This window comes from Opisthorchis viverrini (genome assembly GCF_000715545.1).
Source record: "Opisthorchis viverrini unplaced genomic scaffold opera_v5_555, whole genome shotgun sequence".
Lineage (NCBI taxonomy): Eukaryota > Metazoa > Platyhelminthes > Trematoda > Opisthorchiida > Opisthorchiidae > Opisthorchis > Opisthorchis viverrini.
This window is the reverse complement of record NW_008752219.1, coordinates 177969-196132: the sequence shown is the minus strand read 5'-3', so window position 1 is coordinate 196132 and position 18164 is coordinate 177969. Positions and strand designations below refer to the sequence as shown.

Here is an 18164-nt window from a genome sequence, read left to right as displayed (position 1 = left end):
GCTCAGCTTCAGTCCGAATCGTGTGCGATTCTAGAAGTACACTCATCTTCAAATTAATCTGGCTCCAACTGGAAAATCGAGTGGAATCCCAGATGAAACTCTCGTTTGTGATACACTTCAACCGAAGATGCTCCCTGAAGACCACATCTTATTTTAGCTGGGACAATATTCGAGATATACTGGAGGTATATTTCTACGAAGATGAAACACACAGGGTCACCGAAGACTCTTCGACAGCCCACAACCTTATGAGTAGTGTGTCCGGTCATGAAAATTTACTACCGACTGAAACGTGAGGTCGTATTGGGTATAGTTAATATGTCGTTCCTCTTTAATAAGAACTCATCATGTAACCGTAAGACCTACTCAATTGGTACAGAATACGAAAGTTCGCTTGCTTGCTTCTAGTTACCTGGTGCTGACGGGTTACCCCGAGGGGAATACATCTATCACTCTAAACTGCCGAAGAAGTTCAGGCGTTTGATTAAGACATCGAGAATCCTCGCCGTACGTTGTTGGATTTCGATGGAATATATATGGTTCAAGCAACTTGGAAGCCGATACGCAAGGAAATTTAAGTAAACACTACGTCCGATAGCTCAGTGCATGAATTGACTAGGTAGTACAAATGTCTAGGATTTTATGAAATCTGCTGTTCGACTGTGGTTCAGACAGGAGGCGACAGTGATTGGTGGCTGGAGGTAACAAATACCCGGTCAACACACCATGAGAAGCCCTGTTTTTCATCTGGCAGACGGACATCAGGAGTGCACTTTGAAGCAAATTCATGTAGCATACTCGCTTTACGTGACGAAAACTTGGAGCGAAGCCAAGCTGATACCAATTTATGAAATACTCTAATTCTCTGACCACAACAAGACGATGCCATTGTTAAAGGGAATACAACCTTCGAACGAGTAATACTCAAAAGTTAATGAATTGAGCACTGTGGCTAGCCCCTTTGTCATCGTTCAACACACCATCGACTGGCCTTCGCTGATCCGCAAGCTTCCGTGCATAAAGCACTTTATTCTGGTTCACCTGACCTTCGTTTTTCCTATTTCTGGAGCCAAGCATCATTCCAGATAGTAGTTTATAGATAGACAGACTATCCTCGAGTGCATAAGGGCGGAATGGTGAATTTTTCTAGGAGGAAAGTCGCTTAAAAACCACCCAAAGATCACAACACTTCAGGAAATCGATGTGAACAGCCTTCAGTCACAAAGGACAGTTTGCAGGGACGCCTTAAGTAAGGAAAATTCATTCGCTTTCGTTTTGTTTGATAATGAAGTGAGGGACGGGGCACACCGGCTCTTGATTCTGGTACGTTTTCTACCCAACTTTGGAAGAAATAGTTCCAGCGTGAAAAGACTGAGCGGCCTATTTTTTGCTTTCAGACAGCTTCCTGGGATGGAATTTTCTGCTTACAATTTTGGAAGGTGTGTAATCACCAGAACCGCTACTTCTCTCGAGGTATTTCTTGCGCCGGGAATTAGTGTAAAAGAGTGGATATCCTGCACTTGACAGAAGAAACGATAAACGATAAGGACAATAATGATATCATAATAATGAATAAAAATGAGCACATTTAGTTGCCTGGAAACATCACAAACGAGAGATTCAGTTGGGTTCCAGGTGAGTCCCTGGAAAAACCAAATTAGTTTGCAAATGAGTGCATATTAGCTAATTCCGTGCAATTCGGTTTCAAGTAGTACATAAAGTTGATGGAAATTCGGGGGCTGCGCCTACCTGATGAGCCCTGAGAAGGTCGAAACCGGTCGTGGGCTGTCGATGAATTTTCAGCAACCTTCTGAGTAGTGCATTACGAATATACATCTATCGCGATATCTCGTAGCGAATAAAACATTAGGCGGCCCGATGCAGCACATTCAGTTGCCTAGAAACATCAAAACGAGGGATTCAGCTGGGTTCCAGGTGAGTAGTCTCTCGAAAAGCCAAATTAGTTTGCATTTCCCTAAAAATACTAATCGTCCATCGCGTTACTTACGTACTAACTGGTGCTCGGACTGGTCACAATTTTTGTCGAGATCATCATATGTCTTCTCAGTCCACTTGATGACTATCGATCTTTAGTGAGCGCCTTGTCGGGTGCTTATTTGGCTGAAATGGCCAACTGATGAGCCACGATACTAACGGAAATCACATAGTGACTGGGTTTTCTGACTCCAGCCACATTTCCATCTAGATCCATTCAAAGTCCAGGGAGTGATAGCCATACGGTTTCCAACCAAATCGAAGACAAGAATCAAATCCCCAGAGTTCACTCCCAGTTTGACCCAAACATTGCAAGTGCCAGGAACTTCGGCCTCCCGCAACCAGTGAGAACTGTTGTCCGGAGGGCTGTGCTGTCGATTTTGGTGCATCTATCCGGTGAATTTTAATACGAAAATAACATATCGTGGATGAATTCCCATAATTACCAAACCCTGCGCTACAAAAGTCATGAAGTTACTCGTAAACCTACTCACAGCTTTCACTTTCAACCACTGCATCTTCCAAATTACCTTGTGAGTTTTTCTTATCAGGATAGCACTTTCAGGACATGCTAATTATCTTTCACGTTTTCGACAACATCTTATTTGATTTCTAGTTTATACAAGAACGCTGATATAACAAGAACTCGAAAAAATGACATCTGTTTCGTCAGAAGCAAGGAAACCGTTTTTTGTTCATATTCCTGGTTGCTAGAAGTGACTTAATTCACAAAGACACATTGCTGTCAAGCCGTCGACATTTCAACCTTGTTGGTTTCAGGTTTCATCACGCAAGTGTCAACTGTAACAAACGGACGAAGAATATGGAACAATACCAGTAATAAGCAAATCAAGAGCAAATAATTAACAGGAGTTATGTGCAAGACAGCAAGTAGGATAGTTGCCCGTAGCCTGTTCAACATACTACTCGCTTACATTTAGAAGGAAAACGCTTTTCTTCACGTTGCAGCTCACGTAGGCAGCTCAGAGGAAGGATAATTTCCCTGGCTCCGAAACTTCCTTCTGAGAAGTAGTCAGGTAAGGAGCAAGTCAATACGTGACCACGTAATATGGTTTTCCGTTATTGACGGATGAGTGGTGCTATGTGTTGTCTAACTTAGAGTTACTCACAATGCTGATCAGCCACTCTTGATCTAACGGTTAAGTGTTCACCCAGTGGCTCGGCGGTCGCGGGTTCAAAACTCTGAGTCTCATGAGATCCGCACTGTTTCAATGAGGATCAATTAGCTGTTTAGTGCTTCTCAGCCTTAGGCTTCACTGACAGGATGAAATCTCCAGTGAATATGACCAGATCTGTTCAGATTTACGATCAACCTGTTTTATTGTGCAGCACTAATCCAGGAGAAATGTCATGAACGGAATCGACCGCTCTGTGCACTGTCTAGTTCGTCTTCTCGTCCAGTACCACCGGGTAGTTGTGAGCGCTGTTGGCTTCTTTGACCACGCCGTTTTCAAGCATCTCTTGCACCTGTCTTTGAATTCCTCACGTAGATGGAGCAGTATATGACAGAGACTGTATTGTTGGTAGAATCAGAACGAGAACTTCGTGTTCGATCCGGGGGCAGAAACCAAACGGATCGTCCTAATCTGAAAACAGCTCGGAGTACTCCTCGGTCATAGACTGTACTGAAGGAGAATTACTAGATGGAGGTTTTCGGGCATGCAGCTCATTCACCTCAACGCTGAGGTACCATTCAAGCTATTACTTTGTGACCAGCTTTCCTCGCTTCAGGTCCAACACGGATTCCGCACTCTCTGGAAAATCTGCTCCCAAAAATTGTATGCTTCAAGTCTAGGCTGGTCAGGAGCTCGCGCTGAACCGTCTGTGTAAAATGAGTACAATGACCATCCATCAATTCTCAGTCAGGATCTCCAACTGCCCTCACTGCTATCGCGCACGGTCTTCAACCAGCTTCGTTCTACCTCTGCCTCAGTTCCATCCCCGCAATCAACTTCATCACTCCATCCGGGAAGGAACGAGTAAGCCAAGCCGTTATTATTGACAGCTTACTGACTACGGTGATATTGGTTCTTCCAGTGGTCAGGCATGCCACAACTGTAGTATCTGCACTTCTGCCTTCACGGTGGAGAGCTCTTCGGCTAGCCAGTCCACTTCCCTCCGCAGGTCTTCCACTGGTGACTCATCCCTCCTCGTTTGGCTATAGTGTGTACAGTGGTACCACGGCCATTCTCTTGAACTGTCCGGTTGCTCTCGTCAACCGCAACTGAGCTCCAAGCGCCGGCTGCGCTCCTCTGATGCAGAGCGTTTCAGTACTTTCTTCATATACAGGGAGCGTGCTTTGACACTCGGCCAGACACTACTCACATGTGTAATCAGTAGTATATGCCGCCAGACCAGTAAGCAGCTCACAAAAAACCTGCCTCATTCAGGACTGAAAAGACCACATTTTCAGTGTAAATTGCGTTTTCTTCCGACGTTCTAGCATTTGGTGCCATATATTTCGGGAGGATTTTTAACAGTGGCCGCGTGAAGAATTTCAAACTGTCTTGTCTGAAGTCCAGAGATGGTTTTACAACCGGTATCGACACCACGAGTAATAAGAATACCAAACACCTCATTTAATTTTCAACCAAACCAAGAAACTTCTGGTTAGAATACAGAGTAAATTTGATTTGTTTTTATACTAAAACCTTGGCAAACATAAAATCTGCCAGAGTTAGATCAGTATCGACCCAGTCACTTTCCATTTTGAAGTATGACGTACGAACCATTCACAAGCGAGAAAGACAGGAACATCTACGAAACAAAGGCTTACGCAACTGCTAGGTGTGAGGACACTTTCTACATTACATAGTGATTTCCAATCTCCTGGACCTACTAAAACAAAGGGCCAAGCATTTTGCCGCTCAGAGAGCCGAATATTCCATTTGAGCGAAAGAATAAGTTTTCTGGTCACTTGATAGTCACATTGGGTTTGTAATTGTGAAAGTCATTCAATTTAATGGACTATGAGCTCCGTGGTATTTTTGTGACTGATGAACGGACGGGAAAAAAGCTATGGAACCAGGATCTTGTTCTCGTTACATATTTGTTGAAAAAGACACTGCAGAACTTAGAGTATCCGGAGAGACTAATACACTGATTTCACTCAGACGACCTGTTCTAAAAACGGAGAGTTCGGTTTTTGTCTCGATAGGATTCGTGATGAAATGTTGTGAACATGTTACTGATAAAAAGTATTCAACCACTGCATATTGCTATATTTATTAGAAAATATTTGTTTTGGAATGACCGTTTTCAATCTCATTCGCCTGAAGAACCTCCACAGAAAATTCTCACTGCTTTTGAGTGATAATCCAGTAGGAGACGGGGAAAGCCAAGTAGATGCAATAAACCTTGTAAGTACTTAACCATCGTCTTAAAGTGGTACTCACTTAGAAAACACGATTCGGGTACTGATTGCTTGCCGCATTCGGACTTTCAAAGCAACACAATTGACAATTCATTTCAGTAGTAGTTGGTGGCTCAACGACAGTCCGTAATTCCGCCATGCTTCTGTATTCATTTGTTTGCAAATGTCCTGGTACCTATCAAATGGAATAAATTAGCGCCCATCCACTCCCCCAATAACTGTAGCAGCGAAATACGTGGTAAGTGCTACCGACATTCACCTGATGGATACAGTTGATCAAGCCCAGTCATCCTGCGTCAATTATTGGCAACGAAAGACGAAACCCATCTTTTAAAACGCCATCCTGATAGGTGACTATCCCTCTTTGCCAGCAAAAAAGACACATGAACGCTCCGACCTTGTCCTGGTTCGCCTGTGAAACTTCCACAGATAGTGTCATTGTTTAGATACCAAGAGAATGACAATACTGTATAGTATTTGTAACTACTTACCCCATTTATCGCAACATCTGAACAATTTCCTGTTGTTCAGTTACTTTCGTTTCATGCCAAACTACCGTAGTGCCTTGATGTGCGAGACGCCTAGCTGTGATATTTCTTCGACATGAGACCCTTCTTCGGAGGCCAGGGTTTTCCAGACCCACAAAGTGAATTCCTGGTGTGCTGTGAAACAACAGGGCCAAACAGATTGGCCTACTAAACGTAACAGCTGGAAATGTACAAATTTTTCCCCATACGGATAAAACGATCACGAAGTGTATAGGTTAACATCCCCTACAGGGATGGAATCCACAAGTGCAAATTCCGGACTGCCTGGAATTTGCTGCAGTTCTGTTAACCCGGATTCCAGTTTGCGGTGCGCAGTGTCTGACTGACGAATTCATTAGCAATACCAATATGTAGAACTATACTGAACGACAACTCTTGACTAGAATATGACATCATTTCCAAGCACATGCCTGAAACAAGTGTGAACAACGTACGTGTTACTCACAGTTCGTTGATGTGCTTCAGTTCCACCGAATAAGACATCATACGTGTTGCACGATTCTTCATAATATCTCGTTTCATAAACGACACATTGTTGCAAATGTGATTTTGCACTGTTTCTTAAGTAGTGGAGCTTTCTGGAAGTTTACTGGTTAGACGATCCGATCCTTCAGCTATAGCACCTTTTCGGTGCCTAACTGACATGATACCCGAAGGTTGCACGAGGTCTGGGATACTGCCAGGTTGCCCAAGCCTAGACAGGGGAATTTGAGAGGCAGAGGTCGGGTTCGAACCACGGACCTTCCGGGCAGTCAATTCGCGCTCTCACCACTTGGGTCATTTCGTCCCACTGGTTAGACAGAGTGAGGAGAATGACTCTCTAAGAGAAGAGGAACCCAAGCAAAGTCAGTTCCTCGTTGAACCTTCCAGAATTTTGGTCATTTAGTAAGTGGAGGATGGAATGATGGAGAATTGCTGACTGAATATCTTTTTCAGTAGCTCAAACTAGTGCTTCTGGGAACTGAAGTACACAAACAGGACCGTCCGCATATTTGGGGATGGTGACAAAGCACCCGAACCCGACAACAAAATGTTTCAAAATGCAGTCCCAGGACACGTCCTTTAGAATTCAAGGAGAAATACTGGATGTTACGGAGAATTTTATATACCTCGGTAGAATTATTCCATATTCCCGATAGTTCTATCATTTCTGACGAAATCAGTTGTCCGTAGTACGAACCTGACACGGCGAAGAATATGCACTGCTGACGAGCTCTAATAAGAGTGAAATTTGAATATGTGGGCCCTGCAAAATACTTGCGTTAGTAAGGCAGAACGACTGTTCGAACATAAGTGGCGTGAAGACTTACATAATAATACAGGATTCATACGCATTTCGACTCACTTTGCAAATGGAACGTGACAGCCTTCACACGATGTCCGCGCGCTGGCTCGCTGAAAGAAAAAGGATCCGTCTGTGGTGGATCGTCATTGCTCCTCGAAAAAACCTGTCTTGCACAAACGCCGGATGACACCACCGCTTCCAATCATCTGTGCAATACGTATGACAGTATGACGCACTCGGTTTGACAGCGCATTCTGCATACGAAAAACCGTTTTGCTTCAAGAGAGTTGTCCTCACTTAGGGAATGGGGAATAGGGAGACGAAATACCAGCTGGAGTACACCATGAATAATTGATGATTATTCAGCGTAGAAACGTTTTCGTTCCTGCCACTCACACTGTACACCCACCTGGTTCGAGCTTTCTTACTTGAATAGCAGACCAAACAAACACCATACTCCGTTTCGTCTATAAAAGCAGAATGAAATATTCAAAATTCAACACAGCTTGGTTTTTGGAAAATAAACTGAACGAAACGTTTGCTAGCTAGTTATTATGAGCAAGAGTATAGCCATCGAAATTTATCAAGCTCCCCATGTTCACCAATCAACTTCGTACACACCGATTTACGCTCGAATGCGTAACATCATTATATTTGTTTGTGGAGTTTGGCGCTAGCAAAAAGTCAATAGGCTTTTTTGGAGGGGGGACGATAGCAGAGCATTCAGTCAGTCTGGTGTGAACGCTTCAGTGAACTGCCGTCGGAGTTTGTCTAAACGCGTTGCACGTAGCTTTGATTGCGCTTATTACGAAATTACAGTGCGCCATATTTTTCGGTAGAATGTAGTTTGGTGAATTGTTAGCATCTGAGTATTCGAATACATCCCAGTGTGGAGAATGAAGGAGTCTTACTTGACAGAACGTCAAGCAGAGGGTTCACCCAGTTGTTACCCAGCTCATTGGATTTTCGCCCACACCGGCGAACGGTTTCTGCAAAATAAGCGGAAAACATAAGTTGAAAACACTAGAACCTCAGATCTGTATTCAAAAGATACACCAGAGAATCATCTTAGACTGTAAATGAGTAAATAAATATGTCAGGAAGTTTAGATTCTTCAAAGCAACCCCAGAAAGTTTGAAATCTACTGAGACCCTAGAGCCCCTCCAAAACCTCCATAGGAAAGCCAACAAGCATCCTGGCCAGTCAATAATTCAATCAATTTAGCAAAAGCTGATGAGTGTTCAGGTAGGCCACAGAAGCACGACCGAATGTGATCAGCGTTCAGGCATGTCACAGAAGCACGATCGATGTTGATGGGTGTTCACTAAACGCCTATCAGACAGTCTGGATCAATGTCAAAAGGTACCCTTTAAATAGCACAGGGCCGTTGTAGCTTTTGCACTCGGACGCACTCGCTTGTTGTAATAAAGCTGTTGTGTTCTTTGTCGGTCACGAAGCAGAGCGAGCCAGTCAGAACCCCGTTTTAACGCAACATTGATAACCAGGTTGATGCTCGTCACAAGTACGATACAATCAGAGCAAACGGAAGCACGCACGGATTGCTGCTCGATGCGGCTTCCGATATTGCGATCCTTTCCCTACCTGGAGAAGGATCGGATCACCGAAACTCAGACCAACAATGAACAGCGCCAGAAAAACGCTTCAGGTGGTAAGCTTCAACAGCAGTTAGAAATGACAATATGTGAAAACATATGTTCATTTCAGACAGAGGAAGCACATGCGAGATTTGTATGGTTCAAACTCTGTTCAACGCAAACTCAATTAGGTCTAAATGGCCCATTAGAACATATTAGTTTGGAACGCCATTCAGCTGGATACGTGTGGAAACTCAATGCACTCGAAGAAAGTGCATTCCAGACAGGTTTTCTGAGAACAACTCGTCCATCGACCTATTTAGAATCCAAAGTTTAACTTACGAGGATTGGTAAAATTCTCAACATTGGTTTTTTCGGAGAATGCAGCACTTGATTTTGCGGCACACGCCCTCGAAGGGAGACACCTACTAAAGTTTTGTATGTAGCGCAGAGGAAGAATGATATTCACCCGATGAATGAAACGTCCATCTAAGAAGTCGTCACTCACGGAGCAAGTCACTACGTATTACCACGTGATGGGGATTTATTGGTTGGAGGATGAATGGTGCTACATCCTTTCTAAGTGCGAGTTAATCACATTAACCGTTACGAAGAGATTAGCGGTTTAAATACCTCGACGACCCATCAAGCAATCCTGAAGGTGTCCAGGCGACACTCACTCATACCGGGTTGGTCAAAGTTTAGAAATCTGACGAGCACAGTCTCCTTGTCCTCCGGGTTAGGGTTTGGAACATGTGGCGACTTGTTCCATAAAAATGGTAACACATTTGTATTTCCCGGCAAACACCGCTGCCTTGCGGTTAGGCTTTTGAGCCAAAGGCTTTGTTTGAAGACCCTAATCGTGTTCTGCCTAGGTTTGGGCGCCCAGGCAGTATCCCAGCCAATATGTAACTATGACATTTACAAGTAACAATACTCTCACGCCACGAGAGGAGAGGTTTATTCACACAAGAGCGACTTGAACGTAAATTCCGGGTGGGTATTATAACAAGACGTGAATCAGTTCTATCACAGAAGCCACCGCGAATACAACTATAAAGGTTGATGGGTACAACTCATTTGCTTTCAGGTAGATGGCAGTGAATAGTCCCTTGTCTTAGGCCGTGAAGCGTAATCACTTACTCGCAGGGACACGCCTACTCCTCTCTGGAGTCGCAGCATAAACCAGGCTTCCTGTACTGAAGACTGTGGTTCTCATTTTTCGCTGGTGCCGATATACTTGTTATGGAACTGCTGGGACAAGTAGCCAACTTCAGCACAGTTCGGAGTCATCCAGGTGTCGCTGCATGCAACCAGACGAACAAACAAAGCTATTGATTCCTCCTTCGCACTTACAAACTGTTGCAACTTTTTAAGGCGTGAGAACCGAGTTTCATCACCCAAGAATTATAATCCAACTCAGGCAACAAATAAATTTCAAGGCATCTTAATAAAACAAGTGTTGTGACGCGGATGAAATATGGCTTACCTATGGGTAAGATCTTCGTATGGTAATGAGAGTTTTGGGATATTGATGCCACTCGTATCCCCTTCTCGGTTGATTAGCTCACAGTGTACAAGATCTTCCGTTTCCTTACGGACACATCTACCTGGGACAGCGAAGCTGGTGTAGAATGGATGCGACATGCATCAGTTTGATGGACGCTGAATGATGTTGTTTATGGGAATGTGCTGTGGATGATAGCGTCAGTTTGATCCAAAAAGCACGCTCAGATATGGTTTATAACTGGACGTTTCAAGAAGACAATTTGATGATATACAGCAGTGAGAGTGAACTTGTTCCAAAACAGTTCTACGTAAAGAAGAGTCTTGGACTGGGGGAGGGTTCTGTGGTGTTTTGTACCTTTGATTTACTTCCATTACAACACTACGTATTTCATCAATTGCATAATCGTTTTTTGTTTGAATACAAAAAACTACAAAAAACGCACACTTGTACGGTTTCACATAATACAAGCGTGGTCACGTGCTTCGACTCTCTCTTCTGATTTCGCTTGCGCTTGCAGCGTTCATTCGCGAGTCTCGTGTGCTAACTCTGTTATCAAAACATTTCAGACATCTTCGGGATCTATTATACGTGGGAACTATTCAGAAGAAGACCTCTGGACCGTTATAATTGGATTATTGTTTATTCGCTGACCTGGGCCAACGACGAACTATTTTAAAGAGAACAATTGTTAGTGAGTCTGTTCCATCTGACCTCTTTAGTTTTGTATACCCAACCTAGCGTAACTATTTTTATTTCTTTGCCACACACTCCTGGTAAACTAAATTATTGGGTAGCCAGATCACTATAGGTATGAGGAATGTTCGATTTTAGTCACTCCGTGTACCACAGTCTGGGCACTGTGTGCTGAATTCATATAGTCAGTCACTTCATGGTTTCACTTCTACCGCGGTTGATCCCATACTTATACGCGCACGCCCATTACATTGATGGCGAGCCATTTAACAGACGGATGCATTTGTTCGTACACCAGGTGTCTAAGAATAATCCAGACAAATCAGGGATGTTTCGTTTACCTGGACATCGAAGTGGGTGGCAATCAGGTGTCCAGATAACACCATGTCGTCATTAGCGAATATACACTCATTTGCAAATTAATTTGGTTTTTCGATAGACTCAGGCTTGACAGCAATGTGTCTTTGTGAATTAAGTCACTTCTAGCAACCAGGAATATGAACAAAAAACGGTTTCCTTGCTTCTGACGAAACAGATGTCATTTTTTCGAGTTCTTGTTATATCAGCGTTCTTGTATAAACTAGAAATCAAATAAGATGTTGTCGAAAACGTGAAAGATAATTAGCATGTCCTGAAAGTGCTATCCTGATAAGAAAAACTCACGAGGGAATTTGGAAGACGCAGTGGTTGAAAGTGAAAGCTGTGAGTAGGTTTACGAGTAACTTCATGACTTTTGTAGCGCAGGGTTTGGTAATTATGGGAATTCATCCACGATATGTTATTTTCGTATTAAAATTCACCGGATAGATGCACCAAAATCGACAGCACAGCCCTCCGGATAACAGTTCTCACTGGTTGCGGGAGGCCGAAGTTCCTGGCACTTGCAATGTTTGGGTCAAACTGGGAGTGAACTCTGGGGATTTGATTCTTGTCTTCGATTTGGTTGGAAACCGTATGGCTATCACTCCCTGGACTTTGAATGGATCTAGATGGAAATGTGGCTGGAGTCAGAAAACCCAGTCACTATGTGATTTCCGTTAGTATCGTGGCTCATCAGTTGGCCATTTCAGCTAAATAAGCACCCGACAAGGCGCTCATTAAAGATCGATAGTCATCAAGTGGACTGAGAGGACATCTGATGATTTCGACAATAATTGTGACCAGTCCGAGCACCAGTTAGTACGTAAGTAACGCGATGGACGATTAGTATTTTTAGGGAAATGCAAACTAATTTGGCTTTTCGAGAGACTACTCACCTGGAACCCAGCTGAATCCCTCGTTTTGATGTTTCTAGGCAACTGAATGTGCTGCATCGGGCCGCCTAATGTTTTATTCGCTACGAGATATCGCGATAGATGTATATTCGTAATGCACTACTCAGAAGGTTGCTGAAAATTCATCGACAGCCCACGACCGGTTTCGACCTTCTCAGGGCTCATCAGGTAGGCGCAGCCCCCGAATTTCCATCAACTTTATGTACTACTTGAAACCGAATTGCACGGAATTAGCTAATATGCACTCATTTGCAACCTAATTTGGTTTTTCGAGGAACTCACCTGGAACCCAACTGAATCTCTCGTTTGTGATGTTTCCAGGCAACTAAATGTGCTCATTTTTATTCATTATTATGATATCATTATTGTCCTTATCGTTTATCGTTTCTTCTGTCAAGTGCAGGATATCCACTGTTTTACACTAATTCCAGGCGCAAGAAATACCTCGTGAGAAGTAACGGTTCTGGTGATTACACACCTTCCAAAATTGTAAGCAGAAAATTCCATCCCAGGAAGCTGTCTGAAAGCAAAAAATAGGCCGCTCAGTCTTTTCACGCTGGAACTATTTCTTCCAAAGTTGGGTAGAAAACGTACCAGAATCAAGAGCCGGTGTGCCCCGTCCCTCACTTCATTATCAAACAAAACGAAAGCGAATGAATTTTCCTTACTTAAGGCGTCCCTGCAAACTGTCCTTTGTGACTGAAGGCTGTTCACATCAATTTCCTGAAGTGTTGTGATCTTTGGGTGGTTTTTAAGCGACTTTCCTCCTAGAAAAATTCACCATTCCGCCCTTATGCACTCGAGGATAGTCTGTCTATCTATAAACTACTATCTGGAATGATGCTTGGCTCCAGAAATAGGAAAAACGAAGGTCAGGTGAACCAGAATAAAGTGCTTTATGCACGGAAGCTTGCGGATCAGCGAAGGCCAGTCGATGGTGTGTTGAACGATGACAAAGGGGCTAGCCACAGTGCTCAATTCATTAACTTTTGAGTATTACTCGTTCGATGGTTGTATTCCCTTTAACAATGGCATCGTCTTGTTGTGGTCAGAGAATTAGAGTATTTCATAAATTGGTATCAGCTTGGCTTCGCTCCAAGTTTTCGTCACGTAAAGCGAGTATGCTACATGAATTTGCTTCAAAGTGCACTCCTGATGTCCGTCTGCCAGATGAAAAACAGGGCTTCTCATGGTGTGTTGACCGGGTATTTGTTACCTCCAGCCACCAATCACTGTCGCCTCCTGTCTGAACCACAGTCGAACAGCAGATTTCATAAAATCCTAGACATTTGTACTACCTAGTCAATTCATGCACTGAGCTATCGGACGTAGTATTTACTTAAATCTCCTTGCGTATCGGCTTCCAAGTTGCTTGAACCATATATATTCCATCGAAATCCAACAACGTACGGCGAGGATTCTCGATGTCTTAATCAAACGCCTGAACTTCTTCGGCAGTTTAGAGTGATAGATGTATTCCCCTCGGGGTAACCCGTCAGCACCAGGTAACTAGAAGCAGGCAAGCGAACTTTCGTATTCTGTACCAATTGAGTAGGTCTTACGGTTACATGATGAGTTCTCATTAAAGAGGAACGACATATTAACTATACCCAATACGACCTCATGTTTCAGTCGGTAGTAAATTTTCATGACCGGACACACTACTCATAAGGTTGTGGGCTGTCGAAGAGTCTTCGGTGACCCTGTGTGTTTCATCTTCGTAGAAATATACCTCCAGTATATCTCGAATATTGTTCCAGCTAAAATAAGAGGTGGTCTTTAGGCAGCATCTTCGGTTGAAGAGTATCACAAACGAGAGTTTCATCTGGGATTCCACTCGATTTTCCAGTTGGAGCCAGATTAATTTGAAGATGAGTGTACTTCTCGAATCGCACACGATTCGGACTGAAGCTGAGCATAAGGCTAACCCGATGGTCCTCAGTAACTTTCATCGTCAAGCAATAAAGTACGTACTGACATTTTGAGCACGCTCAAAGTTCATTTGCCCTGGTCACGTGGCTCACCGCCTAGCGGGTGTGTTCTAATCTTGTTGCATAGCTCTAGTTCACTTACGGGCAGCGTCATTCAAAATAGAAGGGCACAAGTACACAAGGAGCCTGAATTAATAACTTCGAGATGTACGACAGTCGAGCGGTCTTCGTATGAGGTATTAGCTTAAGTCAAAATAGACAGAACGAGGAAGGCGGAAAGCAAAAAAATCTTAACGGGTGGGCGGAAAAAACTGGCTTCGCACTGGGAGCGAAACAAATGATAAACCTACCAAAAGAAATCAGTATTGCTTTTGGGCATTGAAGGGAAACCTCGCTTGCTAGGTTATAGGCTTCAAAAAGACAGCCAGCGTGGTTCGATATATTTCTCCGGGCTTAGTGGGTCATGTGGAAGGTTATGTCACCTCTCTGTTGGTAAGTAGAAGCAAATATTTCTATTCTAACCTGGGAAGCACAAAGAACTGGCTTTCGACTACTGATCGTTGTTAGCCGATGTATTCCCTCCACAACTGCAATCAACTGAGGTTCCCNCAATGTCGGTGGCTGTTGGCCAGTTGGCAGTTTGCCGAGCTTGGTCATTGGCTTGCGAATGTCGCGTTGCAAGATTAGGAGGAGACGTCGTCAGTGCGCGACTGGGTGCTCACCGGTCGGGTTCCACGCTCATTGAGGTCAGATTGATGTACTGTCAAGCAAAACGTATAATCTCTTCAGAACTGCAGCTCGAAGCCCTGAATTCTAGTTAGCCAAACATTTGGAACTATGCTTTGCTACGTACCTCATAACAAGCACAGTCCAGGCACAGTTGTTTCCCTTGCATTTTGCCACAAGTGCCCAAAAACTTAGGTGCCGATCCACATTTCTGTCAAAGGTGACAAACAAACAACGAACACCACGGCATTTTCAACTCCATAAATTAGCGTATCTAATTGAAGCAGGACTTGATTTCCGCACCGCGCTTGACACAATGCTAATTGCCATTTTTCTAACCCCCCGTGATTAAAGAGGTCAATTGATTCATTTTTCACAACTGTTTACTCACAACTCTTCCAAGATCTTCCCGATAATGACAAATAGAAATGTCAACTGGTCGGGTGATTTGTTTCTCCCCCCAGTCTCTGTGATTTACGGAAACACATATGAGATAAGAAGGAAGAGTCGGTGTACGTTGTATACAACTATAGGCTGGGCCGATAGCAGGCCTCATGAGTCACGTGACCAGGTTCCTTGTAGGTTGGGCAAAACCTCATTGGAACCAAACCGCGTGTATGTATGTTTCAGTCCTTTCTCACTACGAAAGCATAAGACTTAGTGATCACGTTCGTGAACCGATGTAACACCGGGTATCACGCTTTCAACCAAAGGCGACCGGGAAAGACACGACGCCCGAAGTTCTTTGCACAAAAGTGGTCCCACGGCAGTCAAGGCTGGTTAATAACAGGTTCACAGTATAAGTTAGAACAGCATCCGCTCCGATCATCTCTGAGCCTCTTCAGTGGATGCTGTGGACCAGCCTCCTCACTGTCTTATTACCGTGAACTCCGGTTTAGATAGTCGATTGATAGCCTGGTGCGTTTGGCCAAACCAGAAAATGTCAATGAACGTGCGAGTCAGCGACTCTATTGATCACTGTCGCGTACAAGCGTACAAGAATACAACTCATTTGTCAAGGGCGAGTGAAGAACAACCAACGAAATTTGTCTCAACGAAAACAATGGCTGTTATGTAGTCCCGTTACGTTCGGAGCTGGTTCTCCTGATAGTGGACATCTGTAGTAATGTTATAATGTTGAGTATTTTACTGATCTTTCAGGCCCATCCCAGCGTACGTCTGACATCTCCAAGTTTGTATAACTTCTTAAGCGTTAGTCCATCTCATATTTGGCAAGGTAGTATAGTCATCAAGGTAGGGGTTTTTACTTCCGAACCTCTTCAACCGGTTTTCTCTCAGGCAACCCATACCAGAGCTTGAACATTCAACAAATCCTCCAGTTTCTGTAGGTTAAATTTCGTGTTTACTACTGCAAATAGCAACACTTGCCTTTCCCCGTAACTGTGAGTGATTCAGGTTCTGAAAAATTTTTGATACAGAACTCCAACAGTTCCTTTCATCATTTAGCTGCATCACACGAGCGATTCGAGACGTGCTCAATCAGTGAGTCCAGTTCACATAGCGTCTCCAACATCGGATCATTTGCACATGGGTTTGCTTACGCTTCTGAGGTCATGCAATCTGAAAGATGTGTGTTGTGTTGACTTTATGCACTATTTATCAGGTTGCTGAAGGCTACTCGACAGCCCTATAAGTAGTGTATTTTGCCTGTATTGAGATATCTCAAATACCGTAACAAATTAGGCGGTCTGGTTTAGTGCGTCCGGGTGAGGAATTACGTCATACTCGAGAGAATCAGCTGTGTTCGAGGTGAGGATTGCGTCAAAACCAAAGTGGTATGCAGGTTAGTTTATTAGTCAAATGTCTGCTGTGTTTTGTATTTTGCTCTTCACCACCTGGCGATTTCGTTTGGACGAGGTGCCCACGTAAAATTTTACATGACCTCATCTGGGTCCGGCATTTATGCCAATTTTCAAAGCTAATTACTTTGTGCTCATGGGGAGTTGAAATAAACGGTGAAATAGTGTGACTTTATTGACGGTCCGTTCAACATAGCGCTAAAATCTTGCATCTGTTCACTGTGGAGTTTGAATTTACTACTGGTCTAAATGTAACACACTACTTGTAAGGTTACTGAAAACTCCTCGACAGCATAAACGAGAGATTCAGCTGGGTTCCATGCGAGTCGCTCACCAAAACCAAATCGGTATACAACTGAGTGTAGCTCGCTTACTTATGGTGTATTTTGAAATAACAGGTAAATTCGATGCTAGAGGGTGACTGAGGCTTTGGTAAACGAGTGTAGTAGGGGACGATGTCATATGAACAGTTACCTGTGCACGTGTTATAATGTGTCCAAGAAGGTTGAAATGAAGGGCCACAAAAAGTCCAAACCCCGTAGTATGTCGCGCGGACTTATTCAACAACATTGTAGGCGGTGGTATGTCGAAGATAAAAATGAATGAGTAGTACATTACAAAAATATACATGTATCGCAATATTTTAAATATCGTAGCGACTGAAACATGAAGCGGCCTGGTGCAGCACATTCAGTTGCCTGAGAACAATACTAATGCAAAGAGATTCAGCTGCGTACCTGGTGAGTCCCTAGAAAGAACCAAATTAGTTTGCAAATGAGTGTATATTCGATAATTTCGTGCAATTTGGTTTCAAGTAGAACATTAGGTTGACTGCGCCTACCTGATGAGCCCAAAGAAGGGCGAAACCGGTCGTGGGCTGTCGACAAATTTTCAGCAACCTTATGAGTAGTAAATTACAGAGATAAAAATGAATATGTTCACGAAAAGGACATTTTAGCTGAGACGAGGTTATTCCATGTAACCATTCAATGTATCTCAAAAGTGAATCAGTAGGCGGATGTGCCAATCAACGGGCTGCATGGATTCTTACGGATTACGCGCGAGACCAAGTCTTAATACGGCGATCGGGAAACGTTTTGACTGGACACAAAGATGATTGCACGAGACAAACCGAAACGGAGGAAGGGTCTTTCACTAGTCTTCTTCCCGGCGAAGCTTTAGGCATGTAAACGACAGTAGAGATTGAAGAATGATCAAAAGAACGAACTGGATTCCACTGCATGATTTGTTAGTGACGCACATTTGCGTTCTATTTTTGCATATAAAAGCATCGCATCGGATTCGCTATTCATCCGCGTCATGTTTTATGTGTTCACGAGTAGTGAAGCCATTAATCAGACAATACGTGATGTTCACAATAAGTTCGGTCCTG

General features: G+C 43.6%; 1 protein-coding gene across 1 annotated transcript in view; it reads left to right on the top strand.

The window, feature by feature from the left end:
• Window positions 1–3884: 3884 nt before the first annotated feature.
• T265_15511 (hypothetical protein) overlaps window positions 3885–18164 on the top strand; it is a gene marked incomplete at both ends in the record, with an annotated part of 28490 nt that continues 14210 nt past the window's right edge. The window contains one exon of the mRNA XM_009178449.1: window positions 3885–3995. Coding sequence (XP_009176713.1) covers window positions 3885–3995 — 111 coding nt within the window. The remainder of the gene's footprint in view (window positions 3996–18164) is intronic.